The sequence below is a fragment of the Quercus lobata genome, chromosome 5 (assembly GCF_001633185.2).
Source record: "Quercus lobata isolate SW786 chromosome 5, ValleyOak3.0 Primary Assembly, whole genome shotgun sequence".
Lineage (NCBI taxonomy): Eukaryota > Viridiplantae > Streptophyta > Magnoliopsida > Fagales > Fagaceae > Quercus > Quercus lobata.
Genome location: NC_044908.1, coordinates 37,597,390 through 37,613,961, shown reverse-complemented (window position 1 = coordinate 37,613,961; position 16,572 = coordinate 37,597,390). Strand labels below are relative to the sequence as shown.

The window sequence follows — 16,572 nt, the reverse complement described above, 5'->3', positions numbered from 1 at the left end:
TGTGCGATGTTTTTTTATTGTTTGCCAAATATTTGACATTTGACACACATGATACTAGTACTCTTACATATTTAATATTTTCATTATTTGAAATTGAATTGAAATGAAATTAGGCATTTGTATTTATATATTTTATTAATTTTGTAACCTCAACAACATAACATGACATGAGTCATGACATAAAAAGGTCCAATTACAAAGATCACAGAAGAAACAACGAAAAGCCAGAAACTCCGGGCATTAAAAGTAAAAACGAAAAAAAAAACCTAGTTATAAAATAAAAAGAAAAAGAAAAAGTCAGGAGTTGGACCCAAACCCTATTTAAACTGGATCCAAGACTTTCTCCTCATCCACCCTCCAACACTTTTTGGTTTCTTTCCCTCCCATACCATACCATACCACACCCACTAGAATTTTTTAGAATTTTAGAATTAGAAAAGTCGCGTTTCACGAACTTTCTCCGAAACCTCGCCCCTCAAAAACGACCAATTTCTTCTCTCTTTCTATCTCTCTCTCTCTCTCTCTCTCTCTCTCTCTATATCGATTCGATCCCAGACTATCTATTTTTCTTCTCAGGGTAGGGTTTGCTCGAGAGATACACTTAGGGTTTATATGACCGATTCTTTTCTCTGATCATGTTGATGGCGGACGACGGGTCGGAATTCTGGACACGTGGCGATTTCTCTGCCGTTGATGATGATGATTGTGATTTTTTTGGTGGTGGCGGCGGCGAGGACTTGTCCATCGACATCAATACGCTGCTTGACATTCTTGGAGAAGATCCTCAGCCTTCTTCTTCACAATTGCAATTGCAGGTATTCAATTCAATTCAATTGTGTAGTTAGCTTTGGTACTTAAAAAAAAACCCTAGATAGTCTCCTCAATCATTGAATTTTGACTCTCTGTTTTCTCAAAGCATAGCTATTATTGATTTGACTCTAAAGAAATAATCAAATGTCGAGGGGGGGTTTATGAATGAGAATTATCATCCTTTGTCGAAGAAATCTCAGCTTAGTAGAGTGTTGTAGGAATGGTGATTTTGGTTTTATACTGTTTCTCATTGTTAATTATTTATTTATTTATTTCGTATTTGTAGCCTAGCTTACATTTTTTTATTGAATCTGCCGATTTGGATAAGTTCAGAATTAAGGGGTACTTACTATGGATAAGTTCAGTATTATGGGTTGAATTGTTTTCTTTTTCCGTTGAGATGTTAAGTAACACTGTGTGGTATCTGATGGACATGGATTAAGCTTTATGAACTGGAGCTTTGAATTATCAATTTGATGAGCTTGCTAATCTCTGGGTGTTTTTATTTATTTTTTGGTGGTGGAGGAACTTTTGATGAGCGCCTGCTGACTTTTTGGTTGTTGAATTGCAGAGCAGTCCAGAGGATTCATCTGTGAAATATGTGTCACAAGGTGAAGCAGCAGCTCCTAATGCTGTAATCAATGACAATCCCCAGCGTCAAACTGGTAAACCATTTATGCTGGACTTTTTTTTTTTGTTTCCTTCCTCCTTTTCTCTTCTTCTTCTTCTTCCTTATTTCTCTTGAAATCCCTCAAACTATACTCTTTGAGCTAAGTAGTGGGGTATTGATGCCTCCTCAAAGGCCCTCAAACTATATATATATTTTGGGAGTACGGTAATACTCAGTGTTTACATATGATTGTTTTTTTTTTTTTTTGATTTTTCATGCTTATTGTTTAGGACCTCAGGTGTCACAAGAAGCACCTTCATTAGGGCCTGAGTTAATGGATCCTGTCACATTTTACAACTCAGATGCTTCAGATTCTGGGACAGGGGGCTCAGCTGCTTCATTTGATTCTGCTGAAAATTCGGCCATGGCTCCTGACTATGGAAACATGGAACCCCCAACACAGACAGGCTCTCCTGTGCATGCTTGCTCTGCGAGTCTCAAAGACTGGAATTTACAAGTATCAGGCCATGAATCTTCCTTCACAGGGAGGGCTGGAGTTTCCCCGATTGAGATACCAACATTTAGTACAGCTTCCAGTTTTGCTGATAGAGATGCTCACAATGTTTCAGATTGTGTAGATAACTTGTATGTTGATTTCCCTAACAGTGAAACTGAAGAACAATGCAGGCATGTAGGGGAGGATGTTGATTCCAAATGTATGTAAACTCTTTACCGAGGATATTAATTGTTCTTAAGTATTTGTATAATGGCACTTATGTTTTGCATGGATAGTTTGCCTAGATCATTTTATTGTACGTCATGTTTTTTGTGAAAACTGAGGTGGAAGAACTTACTACATTTTTCTAATGGTTGCAGATCCTTTATACAACCCTTTCTTTAACAACTTTGGTGTAAATTCTGCACACTATGGTGCTTTGGCTGAAAATAGTCTGGATACCTTCAGACCTCCCCAAGAAAATATTCCGTGTTCCTATATGGGAATATCATTAGGGGATGCAGATTTGTCTTCCCAAAATGTTACTTCTACTGAGTCTACTATCTGTCAAAGTTCTGATGTTATAAGTAACTTCACTGACCATTATTCTCCTATGCAATATTACATGGCTACAGATGGTACATTTGATTTCTCACGGCATCATTTGCCTAGTAGTTATAGTTCTCAATTTTCAATGGGTAATCCAGAAATGATGATTAACACAAAGGATGAAATAGGGGAATTCTCAAATGAGAGTGCTAGCTCAAGTAGTAAGGTGATTTTGAATGGCCAGAGGGGAATAATGGGTAGATCTGTCTCAGAGGTGTCAATGCCTAATCAGTCATATTTTTTATGTGAAGGCAATAATTATATGTCATCAATCAGTGGAAATTCATCATCTGATACTGAAAATTGTTCTATTGATGACAAGGCGTCGAAGAAACTGTTGATTTGTACTCAGTCATACTTGTCCAGCAAAGACCAAGCAACTTGTGTAAAGGATGAAGCAACTGATGAATTCATTGCACCTAGTAGCCATTCTATGGAAGTAATTGATGAAGCTGTCAGTAGAAAGTCTTCTTACAGTGCTGATGCCAAACTATGTGTTGACAAAGATGTGACGCAGTCATCTGGTATTTCACATTCTCAATCAATTCAGAAGCACATTCACGTAAAACATGAGAAAGAAGATGTGGTTATTGCGTCTAAGAGAGCTTGTCATTCTCAAGATATAGCTAGTCAAATTGTTAGTAGATTTCCCCCTAGTGGTGGACATTTGAATTCAAGTGCGTTGGAACAATATGTGCCCTGTGCTCAGCCATCCATATTGAGCAAGATTCAGTTGGATTGCATTAAGGGTGAAAGTGAGACTAAACTGGTTCAATCTAAGACCGTGGGTTCTCATTTATCAGAAGTCACCCTTGATTTAAATTGTAAAAATTTTTCAGGCAAATACCATGTTGAGGACTCTGATATATGTATTATTGAAGATATGAGTCATCCTCCACCCACAAATTATTCTCCAGCAATAGGGAACTCGCTTATTACTTCACAACATTCTACATTTAGTGATTCTGTTCATTCCACAGGAGTAGGAGGAACGAGGATTAAGAGTGATGAAAGATATATTTTACGAGTTGCATTGCAGGTTAGCTCTGTTAGTTTGGGATTATCACCTTTGGTTTCTCTTGTACTGGAAATATAACACATCTATGGAATGCGAGAGGCTCCTATCTTTTAATTTAATATGATTTAAATTATATCTTGATGGTAATTTGTCACTGAAGCCTTGTTGAAATTACTGTGTTCTATTCATTTCAGGATCTTTCGCAGCCAAAGTCAGAAGCTAGTCCACCAGATGGGGATTTGGCAGTCTCTCTTTTAAGACATCAGGTTTTAATTGTTCCATAATGTTATTTCTCTTTGAATTTAGGATGTTTGGGTTTTTTTGGAATTCTGAGGTTTAAAATTGAGCAATGACATCTGAAGGTAGCAGAGAACATTTATGAGGACTTGAGAAGCAGTTTTAGGGCCCAATTAGAATCTTGTGATTAAGGCCCTGTTTGGTAGATTATCTAAACAACATATTTTCAGTTTTTAAACAACATTACATATATTTTCACACACATTTTCACCTACACATATTTCAAAAACTACAAACAACATTACTCAAACTCCTCTACCAAACGGGCCTTAAGTGTGCAAGTGTCCTTTACAGCAATGTGATATGGACTCTGATGTGGGTGTTGATGCTTAGAGGCATTGCTACTCTATGCCAAAGAAGTGCTTATGAAATCTTAGTTTGCGTGATATTAATAAGTGATTTTATTGTGTGATTATGGCAATCACTTCTTATTACCTCTTCTGAGAAATTTAATAAATAAGGTAGCGTTGGCATGCAAGCTTAGATAATCCCCCATGGATGATCGAATAGCAAGCACTGTAAATTTGGTTTTTGTTTGTTACAAATGTAAGCTATGAAATGGGTTATTGTATTCCAGCAAATGGAAAGAAAGATTGCTGAGGCTCTAGGAGTTGCTCCCCCTTGTGCTTCCTATTAGTGAAAAAAAAAAAGAACAAACTTTCTACACTAATTGGAGTTTATTTTCCTCACTTGTGGATGGGGATCTTTGTATGAGAGAGGAGAATAGTTCTTTTCATGGTTAGCGTGTTAACATCTATGAAGCCCGGGTGCGGATTCGGGTTCAAGTTCAGGTGCGGGTGTTGGACTTGGCAATTTTTGAAAAAATAGAGTGCGGGTGCGGCGGGATACATTTACTAATAAATTATTAAATATATTTTTATTTACAATTATTAAATATATTTTCATATAATGGTAAACATGTACCAATTTAAGAGCAATACTAATTACAAATAATTCAGTAATTTCAATTTAAGTTGTTTAACCTACAAATAATTTGAAAAATATATAATAAGTTAATAACTAAATAAAAAATCAACTCAAGTTTTTTTTTTTTTTTTTTTTTTTTTTTAACATGTATTTCGGCCAGTTTCTCGGTTGATTTCGGTAGATTTTGGCCGGTTTCGGCCCGAATCGGAGCCGAATAGGCCAGAATCGGAAAATGAAAAAAAAAGAAAGCGAATTGGTGCGTCGAGTGTGAATTGGTGCGTTGCCGAGTGTCGGGTGTGGTGGCCTTGGAGCCACACCCATGCTCTCTAGGTTAACATCTACTTCCACTTGCTTGCTTATTCTGTGCTCTTTATAATTCCAACAATAGTATTCAAAAGTAGAACTAGATTCTCCCTTACTGCTTTGGTGACTGCTTTTTGTTTGTGTGTCTATTGAGTGTTTGTCTGATTGTTGACCCTGTTTATTTTTAACTGATTTCCTGGACAGAGAATTGCTTTGTCATGGATGGTTCAAAAGGAGACGGCTAGCTTCCACTGCTCTGGAGGGATTCTTGCAGATGATCAGGTTGATGTACTCTCCTCTATTAAATTTTTTACACCACTTGATTGTAAGATGCCAAGGAACTGTGCTTAATTTTCTTCTGGGATTATATAACCATGTTCTTGCAGGGACTGGGAAAAACAGTATCAACAATTGCACTTATACTCAAAGAGAGGCCTCCATCTTTTAGAGCCTATCAAAATGTAAAACAAGGGAAGTTGGAAACTCTAAATTTGGATGAAGATGATGATGTTCCTCCTGCACTTAATGGAATGAAGCAAGATGCTGAGTCACTTCAAATGACATCAAATACTCTGATGAAGAGCGTGAACTCTTTGGTCCAAACTAAGGGAAGGCCATCTGCTGGAACCCTTATTGTTTGTCCCACTAGTGTTCTACGGCAATGGGCTGAGGAGTTGAATAGTAAGGTAACCAGCAAAGCTAATCTCTCTGTGCTGGTATACCATGGAAGCAACAGGACAAAAGATCCTTATGAGCTGGCCAAATATGATGTTGTCCTCACAACATATTCAATTGTCAGCATGGAGGTCCCAAAGCAGTCTCTTGTTGATGAAGATGATGATGAGAGAGGGAAACTAGAAGATGATACTGGCTTCTCATCCGGTAGGAAAAGGAAATGTCCTAGTTCTGATAAAAAATGTTCAAAGAATAAGAAGGGTTTGGATAGTGCACTGCTTGAGTCTGCTGCACGTCCTCTTGCAAAGGTGGCATGGTTTAGGGTTGTCCTGGATGAGGCCCAGAGCATCAAGAATCACAGAACTCAAGTGGCTCGGGCCTGTTGGGGTCTTCGTGCTAAACGTAGATGGTGCTTGTCTGGCACTCCAATCCAGAATGCAATTGATGATCTTTATAGTTACTTCAGATTTCTCAGATATGATCCTTATGCTCAATATACATCATTCTGTTCCACAATAAAGGTCCCAATCAATAGGAGCCCAAGCAAAGGGTACAAAAAGCTACAAGCTGTCTTGAAGACAATAATGTTACGCCGCACTAAAGGTGAGGCCACATATATGATTTGTGGGCTTTAATCCTATATTTGTCTTTTGATAACCAATGATGCTTATTTTATATTTTACTTTCTGGATTTGTTTATATACATGTAGAAATTGTTAGACATGTTAAATTTTAATTCTCTATCCCATCTTGATGCTTATTGCTTGGCTTGTTTCTGACTCTATTTCTTGTGATCATGAATACTCTTTCACAAATGGTCAGGCTTGCCTGGATGCTTCCGGAAATATTTCTCAACTGTTTTTTCTACATTTTGAAATATTCACCCTTTTTTTTTTTTGTGTGTGTGGCTAAAATGCAAAATCCAACCTCTAAGTTTTATCAGAATTTATTTTAGTCCTCTTACTTTGCTTTCATTCATTTCAGTCCTCAACTTTTCTTTCATCCATAAACTGATATTTTGCTACTAGAAATCATGGAATCTATAATATATATATAGAGTGGAAGCCTTTGACTTTTTCATGACTGATTCTAATATTGCTGCATAAGCTTTTGTAAGCCACATTTTTATTCTAATATATATTATTATTTTAAACTAATTGGAAATCAGCTTTGTTTTAGACAAAAGCAACCAAACACAAATAAATTATTTTCTTTGAATTATCTAATTTGAATTTTTATCTATTAATACTTATTAATTATATATGTGTCATATATAAAAAAATTTTGGAATAAATTTTCCTTGCATTGCATGGGTTAGCGACTAGTTAAATGATTTTTTCTGTGGTTTGCCTTGAGGCTGGTTACTGTGGCTTTAAATTAACATTTGTGGGTACAGTGATAACACAGCTTTATGTTAGGTGAAAGTATTGCATTTGGTTCACCTATCAACATCTAGGATCCATGAATATCCTGTCCAACTTTGTATGACTCAATAATTTAAACTGTACTTTGCCTTTTTTGGGGCTTTATTTTGTTTTATATGTCTATGTTTTTTGGCGTCTTGATATGTTGCCAATATGTAATCTGCATCAACTCTCTCTACTGTTAATTTTAATTTTCTATGCAACTGAATTCTTATTGTAAGTACTGATGTGAAATGGTACTGCTCTGAGATATGATTATCTGATGGGAAAATAATTGTTTTCTGTAGACACACTTCTTGATGGGGAACCTATTATTAACCTACCGCCAAAGTTTATAGAACTGAAAAAGGTGGATTTTTCAGATGAGGAACGTAATTTCTACTCCAAATTAGAGGCTGATTCACGTGCTCAGTTTCAAGTATGGTTTCATTAAGGAACTTCGGAGTTTGTTTCCTTTCTTTTCCTTGACATTGCATTGTTTTGATTTTTAAAAAAGCTTAATTTTGCTAGTTTTTATAATCATATTCTATTGATGTGGTGGTCATTTTATTTTGCTTTAGATGGGTATTTTAACCACATATTGTTTGTCATGTCAGGAATATGCAGATGCTGGAACTGTCAAACAAAATTATGTTAACATCTTGTTGATGCTCTTGCGCCTTCGACAAGCTTGTGATCACCCCCTCCTTGTTAGGCCTTATGATTCAAGTTCTTTATGGAGATCCTCAGTTGAGATGGCAAAGAAGCTTCCTCAGGAAAAACAAATTTGGCTTTTGGATCGTTTAGAAGCATCTCAGGCAATTTGTGGTGTCTGCAATGTATGTACTGACTTTTTCTTTCTCTATGGTTGTTCTTGTGTGTGTGCACATGTATGCAGGTGTGCCTGCTTTAGTGTCATTAGTTAAAGCGGTTTCAAACCATACTTTTCATAAACAGCTTTTTTAAACTTCCATTTTTTTTTTCTAGGTAAAATTGTTTCAAAAAGCCCTATTTTCCAAAAACTAAAATGTAAGCTGTGCCAAACCAGCACCTAATGGTTAAGATTTTTCTTTTTATTATTATTATTATTATTATTATTATTATAATATTTAAATTTTTTACATCTTTTCTATGGTTGCCTTCCTGCAGTAGATTTTTGTGTATGACATTTGGTCTTTTATACATGTTCTCATAGTTTTCTAGAAATTCTTGTAAATTTGTGTGGTTAGTGCAGGTTTTAGCACAACTTGCATTTGCCTCTGTGCTCTGATCTGTGTACCAAAACTTTTATACTTTTTTCATCAATTTATTGTTGTAGCCAATGAGCTCTAGCTCAAATGGCACCTCCTCCCCTTGTACAAGGTGGAGGGTGAGGTTGTGGATGAAAGACCCACTATGTAATTTTTTTTTCTTGGATAAGAAGACCCACTATGTATAACTTACCAATCAAAAAAATTGTCTTGATTGTAGTAAAGTTCAATCAGGTGGATTCTTCTTCTATTCTCTTTTTTTATTTATTTAGATCTGACTATACATGAGTAGAAGTAGCATTTACTGTTCACTAGTCTATCAAGATTTAGTGTAATTATAAGAAAATTAACTAAATAAAAAGAATGGGGTTCATTCTTTAGTGGTTGAGTTGTAGGATGGAATAGCTAAGATATTGTCCTCCAATTCTTATTTGGAATGCTTGGCAAGGGCTATGACAAGGGCATTAGCTCTTAAGGATGTCTAATCTCAGAGTGGAACAAGTTACTTTAGTGGAATGCCCATTTCGTGATTGAATTTGTGTCCAGCTTATCTGTATTATTCAGTCTCAAATAAGCAAGATGTTACAAAGCAAATTCAGATTTATTTTTTTGATGCAGGAGAAAATCAAAACTGATGCAACACTGAATTTGAAGAGAGAGGGTGGGGGATGTGGGGGTGAACTAGTGATGAGCACCGAATTAAATAAAACTTAATTAAAATAGCATTTTCATTGAATGTCCCACATCAATTTCAACATATCTGGTGTTTGTGCCTTGTATGAAAGCAAGAGGTGCTATGGCTTGGATATGCTGGACAATTACATTTCTTAGATGAAAGTATAGATGCCTCTGTAGTGAATAAGGGAAAGCAACCAGTTTAACAAATTAGTGGTTGCTGAATTTTTTTTTTTTTTTTTTTTGAGAAACAAAAACTGCTAAATGCACACACACACACACACTTAATTACACTCTCACCAAGCTCCAACACACACTTAATTACACTCTCTCACCAATTTCAATTAGTGGTTGCTGAATCTGGTATGTCCAGGTCTATTTCTATTGAAAGGATCCTCTATTATTTTTTTACTTGATCTATTTATAAAAAAAAAACCCATTTACTTGATCTATTGGCACTGATTGATGTTAAACAACCAAGCTAGCATTATGATGGAAAAATGGTATAATAATAGCAGGTTTATCTTTACACTGTGGTTGTCATTTTATTCTCTTAATGAATGTGTTTTTCATGAGAATATCACTATGATGAGTATGTGGTTAACTCTCTCATTTATGGTGTATATTTAGAACTCCTCTTCTGCAATAATTACCACCTATGCCTTCTCTTTTTAAATTCCATGGAGTTTTTTCTTGCCAAATTAAAAATTGATGTGGTTTATCTGTTCTGACAATCCTGCTAAATTCTCTATAGGATCCTCCTGAAGATGCTGTTGTTTCAATTTGTGATCATGTTTTCTGCCATCAATGCATTAGTGAACATCTTACTGGTGATGACAAGCAGTGCCCTGTGACAAATTGCAAAGTTAGACTGTTTGCATCTTCAGTGTTCTCCAAAGCCACACTAAACAGTTCTCTCTCTGATGAGCCTGGTCAGGATGGTTCCCCCAATTGTTCTGTTTCTGAAGTTGTTGATGCAGCCGAGCTTTTTTATGGGGGTAACTCGTATGGTAGTTCTACCAAAATTAAGGCTGCTCTTGAGGTCCTGCATTCATTGTGTAAACCACAAGGTTGTTCTTTAGGAGCTAGTTCTGCACAGAGCACTCTTGATGAAAATGCCATCTGTCACAACAACTCTGATGGAGAATTGTGTGAGGATAATGCTGATAGACAACATTTGGCTGTGGAGAGAAGTTCTAATAATTCAGTCAAGGTAGTTGGAGAGAAAGCCATAGTGTTTTCCCAGTGGACGAGGATGTTGGATTTGCTTGAAGCTTGTCTTAAAAATTCTTCCATTCAGTACAGAAGACTTGATGGAACAATGTCTGTTCTTGCCAGAGATAAAGCTGTGAAGGATTTTAACACCCTCCCAGAGGTTTGTGGGAATCATAGCATCTCTTAATATTTTTAATTGAATTTCTGGGTTTTTCCAATCATTGTAGGGGGAGAAGGATGATCAAAGTATTTAGACATTTAGTCAATTGTAATTCCCCTTGGACATATCTAAAATTTGATTTTTTTTGGTAGGTGTCTGTGATGATCATGTCTCTGAAAGCTGCTAGTCTTGGTCTCAACATGGTTGCAGCTTGCCATGTTCTTCTGCTGGACCTTTGGTGGAACCCTACTACTGAAGATCAAGCAATTGATAGAGCACACAGAATTGGGCAAACTCGTCCTGTTACAGTTTTGCGGTTAACAGTGAGAGATACGGTTGAAGATCGTATATTAGCCCTTCAGGTATTCTTGTAAATTCTCTCTTATATTTATTGTTAAGCTTTTTCAATCAGCAATTTGTAGACATTGATAACTTTGTGGTTCTCTTGAAAATCTGGTTTTGTATTTCCTGTCTCCTGATATTCTTCTGTTGTATTATATCAAATTTATGGAACATGATGAATTTGGAAACAAGTAATCACCTTATTTTGGAGAGGTATATACATGGTTGAAGACTTTTTCTACTTGTTTAACTGAATTTATTTGCCAAATCTATACGATGTCCTATCCCATTAAAATCCCTCCCATTTTTTCTCTACTTACTTGACTGTGGCCATGGCATTTGGAGTTAATGACCATGGTCTTGTCCATGGTTATTTAACCCTGTAGGTTCAAATAAAATTTAAATAAAAATTAAATATATTCTCAAAAAAATTTAAAAGTTTAAAGTTGATGGATCAATTTTACAAAATACAAAATACATATATAAAATATTCGTGGTAAAAGATATAAGCATATGATAAAATACCTAATGAAAAATATTACTTATTGAACACTATAAGGTAAAATATAAAGAGATCAACAGTTTTTATCTACTATAGCGATCACAAAATCCTTAAGCTATAGTAGATAGATATATAGAGTTAACATTCAAACAGATACCAAGATGATAAGTCATAAAAGTGGGCTCTAGTTAGCTCAACTAGTAAAGTTACTGATAAAAAAAATTATTAGCTCAAATGATAAAGTTTTTCTTGTGGTCGAATAAGAGATTTGGGGTTCAAACCTTGACTGATGATAAAGAGAGTGGACTCTACAAGTTGAAATTCTATTTGTGTGTGTATATATATATTGAGCTAACTTGTTTAAGAAATATCAAATATATAACAAAGATTCTGAAAGAAAAATTAACATATCACATATATTGAGAATATCAACACAATTATAAGTTAAAATAATTCATTTAGAGAAAAAAATCTTATGAAAGAAAGTCAATATATATATATTTTAATATAAATCAAGAGATACATTTATGGGAATAATAAATCATGAAATATATTATGTTTGTTGATCCCTTTCTTAATATGGCATTTTTCATGTACCCCAAATCACTCTTTTATCTAATTTTTAAAATTATTTTTTATAAATAGTTTGACATTTTGGTCTTTCAATTTTATTTTTTCAAAAGACCAAAATGTCAAATTATTTATAAAAATTAGATAAATGAGTGATTTGAAGTACATGAAAAGTACAATCCGGGTTGAATGGGGTTACAAAGAACCCCCAGGGTTTGACTGGGGTTTCACCGGGTCAAATGCTTAAACAGTCTAATTAGTCCAAACTGGTCTAAGAATCAAGTACCGGGTCTTTACTTCACTGATCTGACTGGCTGGATCAGTTTGGGTTTAATAACTAATTGTCTTGCCAACTTCGAGGTGGTTGTTGTTGATGACAGAAATCAGAGCAATGATGTCCTTCCCGTTCTTTCTGAACTTACTTGGCAGTGGTTATAACATTTGGGTTCAATTACCATTTATATATTTTTGGATGATTGGGGGAATGTGAAAAGTAAATAGATCAGTGTTAGGTGACACTTGTTGACTTCTGATTTTATTGAAGCTTCAACTAAATCCAGTTTGATGACAGAATGATAATATCAACATGGGTAGAATGGTATGAAAAGTGATCATATTCATGTACTTTATTGGGTAATGCATATTTGTGATACTAGTTAGGGTCTCTTGTTCTGGGCCATGCAACTCTGTTTCTTAATTTAGATATCGTCGTTTATAATGGCTGATTTCATTTTTGTACCTGAAATTGTTCTTGATCTTGTTTGTGATTTCTCTGATTTTAGTTTTTTCTCATGTGGGATGCACTGGTTTTTGCAGCAAAAGAAGAGAGAGATGGTTGCAGCTGCGTTTGGAGAGGATGGAACTGGTGGTCGTCAGACGCGCCTTACAGTGGAAGACCTGAAATACCTGTTTATGATGTGATTAGGGAGTTCTTTTAGGTTTGACAGATTTTATTTGCTAACGCAGGTTATCAATAGGTTTGTTTTTGGCAGTGGCAGGGTCAGCAACAGCTCAATTATTTGGACATTGTCTCTGATAATAGATCTGAAAGGAGTAACAAGAGGCTATATTGAGGAAAATTTTCTGTGAATAGTCTATATAGAATCACATGATCCATTCTTTTTCCTTAAAATTTTTGTTTGTTAGGGAATTGATCCCTCTCAATCTTCCTCGTCAGTCTCTCATCACATTGTATAGGATGTGGAGATCAGTAGTCTACACTTTACAGCAAGTATATTCACTGGAAAAATGTTTCTTCCAATTGTAAATGATAGTGGATTACTTTTTCTCTTTTTATTTTTATTTTTTGGTTTTTATTCTTTTTTGGGTTTTTTAAAATTTTTTTTTTTTTTTAATGAAATTTTTGTTTGTGATACAGAGCTTACAAGTCTTAGGTTGATTAAAAAAAATTTGATTTTATCAATTTGTTGATGAGCATATTGATTATTACGCTTAATTCCATGCAGTTTTAAATGTAATCATCGTGGTATTATCCCTGTCCTTTAGTTGACATCTGTATGTTATTTATTGCCCATGATCAGTACTGAGATTAATGAAGAGAAGGAAGGTAATGCTAGTAAAAAGATGGTGACGAAAGTATCAAACTGAAGGTCTTAGCTTTAATTCTATATATATTGCATGATTGATAAAGATTTGAGACTAATGAGAGTGATCCAGATTGACAGTGATGTTCTCTCCATGTCTATCCTATTGAAGATTAGGAGGGCGGGCACGTATATCTAATAATTTAACTGACGGATATTGTACATCTCCAAGTGGGAGCATGTATGACTGACGTACTTTAATGCTGTCTCCTCTACGAGGAAGTATACCCTCTTATGGGTGTATGTTTTCCTCCCCTACAAGTAACAAAGTTCCCTCCAATAACTCTAAAAGCTCTCACCCTGATGATGCCCTTCTATTTTTTTATTTTATTTATTTTTTATTTTTTATTTTTATCAACTACTTAAAGATGTAGCGTAGTGAAGCAGAGGGAGCTCTTCAAATTTCAAATAAATGCAATGATGCAATCATAATAATATTCATTGTGTTTGCTTGATATAGCTGTTTTTTTTTTTTTTTTTTAAATTTTAGCTTCTTTTTTATTGGTTTATTTTGCTTATACATAAGTAAGTTGAGCAGGAGTATGGATTTACCTTGAAAAAATAAATCTCATTAATCAAATTAACTAAGTGGCAAACAAACCCTAATATCTTAGATAGTCTCCTAACTAATGTCGTATTTTCCATTATGAATAATAGATGTGTCCTAACTCGTATGCTATATTTATTTTGGCGAACAATTATTAAAGTATTTCAGCCCATACATGGACCGAATATCTACGGGAGAATGGTGCTATTTTATTGTCATGATGTTAAGCAATTTTCAAAACTGCAGGTAAATAACAGATCCCGAGGACCCCTATGATAACTATTTTGTGTTAAGAAGATTATGATAACTACTTAATTTCCTTGTTATGGTTGTGTTCTTGTATTTTAGCTTCTCTGATTGGTGTACTCTGTTTCGGATTTTGGTTGAATGAAGTTTCCTTTCAAGCCAAAAAAAGAAGACACAGAAAAATTTCCTCATTTAGATGGGCGGGCGGCTATTTGTTTTGAAATTTCTTTGAATGGGAGTTTTGTGTCTGAACGACTTTGCTTTTTTTCTTTTTTTGAAAGCGACTTTTGCTTTTACAGAATGTCAAACCATAGAAGTCATATTATTAGTGTAAGCCGTAAAGACTGACTTGATTTTTTGATAAATGTAAATTACTGACTTGATAGTCGAAGGCAGACACAAACTATTAATTATTTATAAATAGAAATTGATCCTCATTCTTGGTCCCATGGTCTAGTGGTCAGGACATTGGACTCTGAATCCAGTAACCCGAGTTCAAATCTCGGTGGGACCTATATTTCCTTTTTTTTTGGTTGTTGTTGTCGTTGTTGTTGTTTTGTCATTGAAGCATTTTTTTTGGTTGTTGTTGTCGTCGTTGTTATTGTTTTGTCATTGAAGCAAATATAAGCTAAATATAACCTCTTACATTATTAGCACAAATATGGAAAGATTGCAACAGTGAATATGCAAAGTATGTTGATCAGATGAGATAATCGTCAGCGCTCATCATTAATTTGTAGAATGTTTATGAATTCATTCATCCATAATACAATTGAAAATTATGACTAGTTAATAAAATCAACAATTTGAATCCAACCCTATCATTCAGAGCATCTATCATTCAACCAGGACAGAATATCATTGCGAACAATTCCAACATTCTCATCAGTTTCTCCAAATAATAAAGAATGCATCATCCCATCATAGATCTTTATAGTCTTATCCTTGCTCTTCGCCTCTTCATACAAAGCTCTGCTTACATTTGGATCAGTAACAACATCTGCACTCCCATGTAATACAATAAACGAAATACTTACCTCGCTCAATCTTTGACTCAAATAGTCAGTAACCCTCAAAAGTTCAAGAACGGTCCCCAATCTTGGTTTCCCCCTATACCTCATCGGATTCTTCTCCGCAACAATCTTCTTCTTGTCAACTTTCACAGACTTATACATAAGATCTGCAGTCGGAACAATAGGCAAAGTGGGCAAGAATTTGGCAACAAAAGAGAGAACCTCAGGTATTGGCCATTTGGGTCTCACAATATCAGAGATTTTACACATGGGTGCTACCAAAATTGCACCATCAAAACCTTTTGGATTTGCCAAGTGAATCAGCAGGCAAATCGCGCCCCCCATTGATTCACCATAAAGAAAAGAAGGCAGCCCGGGAAAGCGAGGGTCTTGTTTGACGAAATTGAAGAATGAGAGACAGTCTTGAACAACAGAATCAACATTGGGTACGAATGCCCTGAGACCTTGAGATTGGCCATGGCCTTCAAGGTCAAGAGCAAAGCAGGCAAAACCCTTTTGGGCAAGGAAGATAGGAGTGGCTTGGAAAGTCCAGCTAATGTCGTTGCCATAGCCATGGACCATACAGATGAGGCCACGAGGAGGGGTGGAGGAAGAGGGAAGCCAGGACCTGGTGAAGAGCTTAAGACCTCTGGGAGAGGTGTAAAATGATTTGGATGCTTTGATTCCTCCTTGGAGCTTGTAGTAGTCTTCTTCTGGGATGTCACCCCAGCAATGGAGGTTGTTGATTTGGGGGTTTCCTTGTTCCTTCATTATTGGATTTTTTTTTTTTTGGCTTGTGGCTGATTGGAGGAGGATGGACTCTCAACTCCCAAGTCCCAACACAGGGTTGTCGCTGAATTGACCCCTTGACCAGTGGTTTGTTTGTTAATTGTTCTTTCTTTTCTTAGCTTAATTCTTTGATAGCATAAAGAATTATCCCATGTTTGGGGAGGATATCTCATCGAATGGAATACATGTAGGGTCCACACTACGGAAGGATAAAGGATGACTGTTGTATGACTTGTATCAAATATCAATATTACACCGAATATGATTCTCAGTAATAATTAAAATATGCTAAGAGAATTATAGCTAAATTGATTCATTTTTATATTTCCAATGTAACAATAAGAGTTCAAATCTCCCATCTCCTAAATATCCAAAAAAAAAAAAAAAAAAATCAAATTATTAGAAAAAAAATACATTCCATAAGATATTTAATCCTGCATTTGAGATTTTATTAAATAATAAAAGTAAATAGATGATGAATATTTTTTTTTTTTAAGTAAGTTTACAAATT

The 16,572-nt window shown here is 35.3% G+C and overlaps 2 protein-coding genes and 1 non-coding gene across 6 annotated transcripts; 2 read left to right on the top strand and 1 right to left on the bottom strand.

The window, feature by feature from the left end:
* Window positions 1–331: 331 nt before the first annotated feature.
* LOC115988319 (helicase-like transcription factor CHR28) lies at window positions 332–13,181 on the top strand. Of its 4 annotated transcripts, none has more exons than XM_031111849.1 (12): window positions 332–815; window positions 1,382–1,475; window positions 1,711–2,136; window positions 2,297–3,564; window positions 3,738–3,809; window positions 5,275–5,352; window positions 5,457–6,348; window positions 7,457–7,587; window positions 7,766–7,987; window positions 9,828–10,448; window positions 10,601–10,810; window positions 12,679–13,181. In XM_031111849.1, the coding sequence occupies exons 1-12, from the start codon at window positions 636–638 to the stop codon at window positions 12,781–12,783; spliced, it is 4,299 nt and encodes a 1,432-aa protein (XP_030967709.1). In that variant the 5' UTR covers window positions 332–635; the 3' UTR covers window positions 12,784–13,181. The 4 variants fall into 4 exon arrangements, with proteins under 4 accessions (XP_030967709.1, XP_030967712.1, XP_030967710.1 ...); XM_031111852.1 differs by having other exon boundaries at window positions 713–815; window positions 1,387–1,475; XM_031111850.1 differs by having other exon boundaries at window positions 725–815; window positions 1,719–2,136.
* A 1,520-nt stretch (window positions 13,182–14,701) lies between these two features.
* Window positions 14,702–14,773, top strand: TRNAQ-CUG. Its single transcript has one exon. It is a non-coding gene; the product is annotated as a tRNA-Gln (tRNA).
* Window positions 14,774–14,882: 109 nt separating this feature from the next.
* On the bottom strand, window positions 14,883–16,247 carry LOC115992116 (caffeoylshikimate esterase). Its single transcript, XM_031116184.1, has one exon. It carries the CDS (start codon window positions 16,041–16,043, stop codon window positions 15,081–15,083), a length of 963 nt encoding a protein of 320 aa, XP_030972044.1. The 5' UTR covers window positions 16,044–16,247; the 3' UTR covers window positions 14,883–15,080.
* Between the last annotated feature and the right edge of the window lie 325 nt (window positions 16,248–16,572).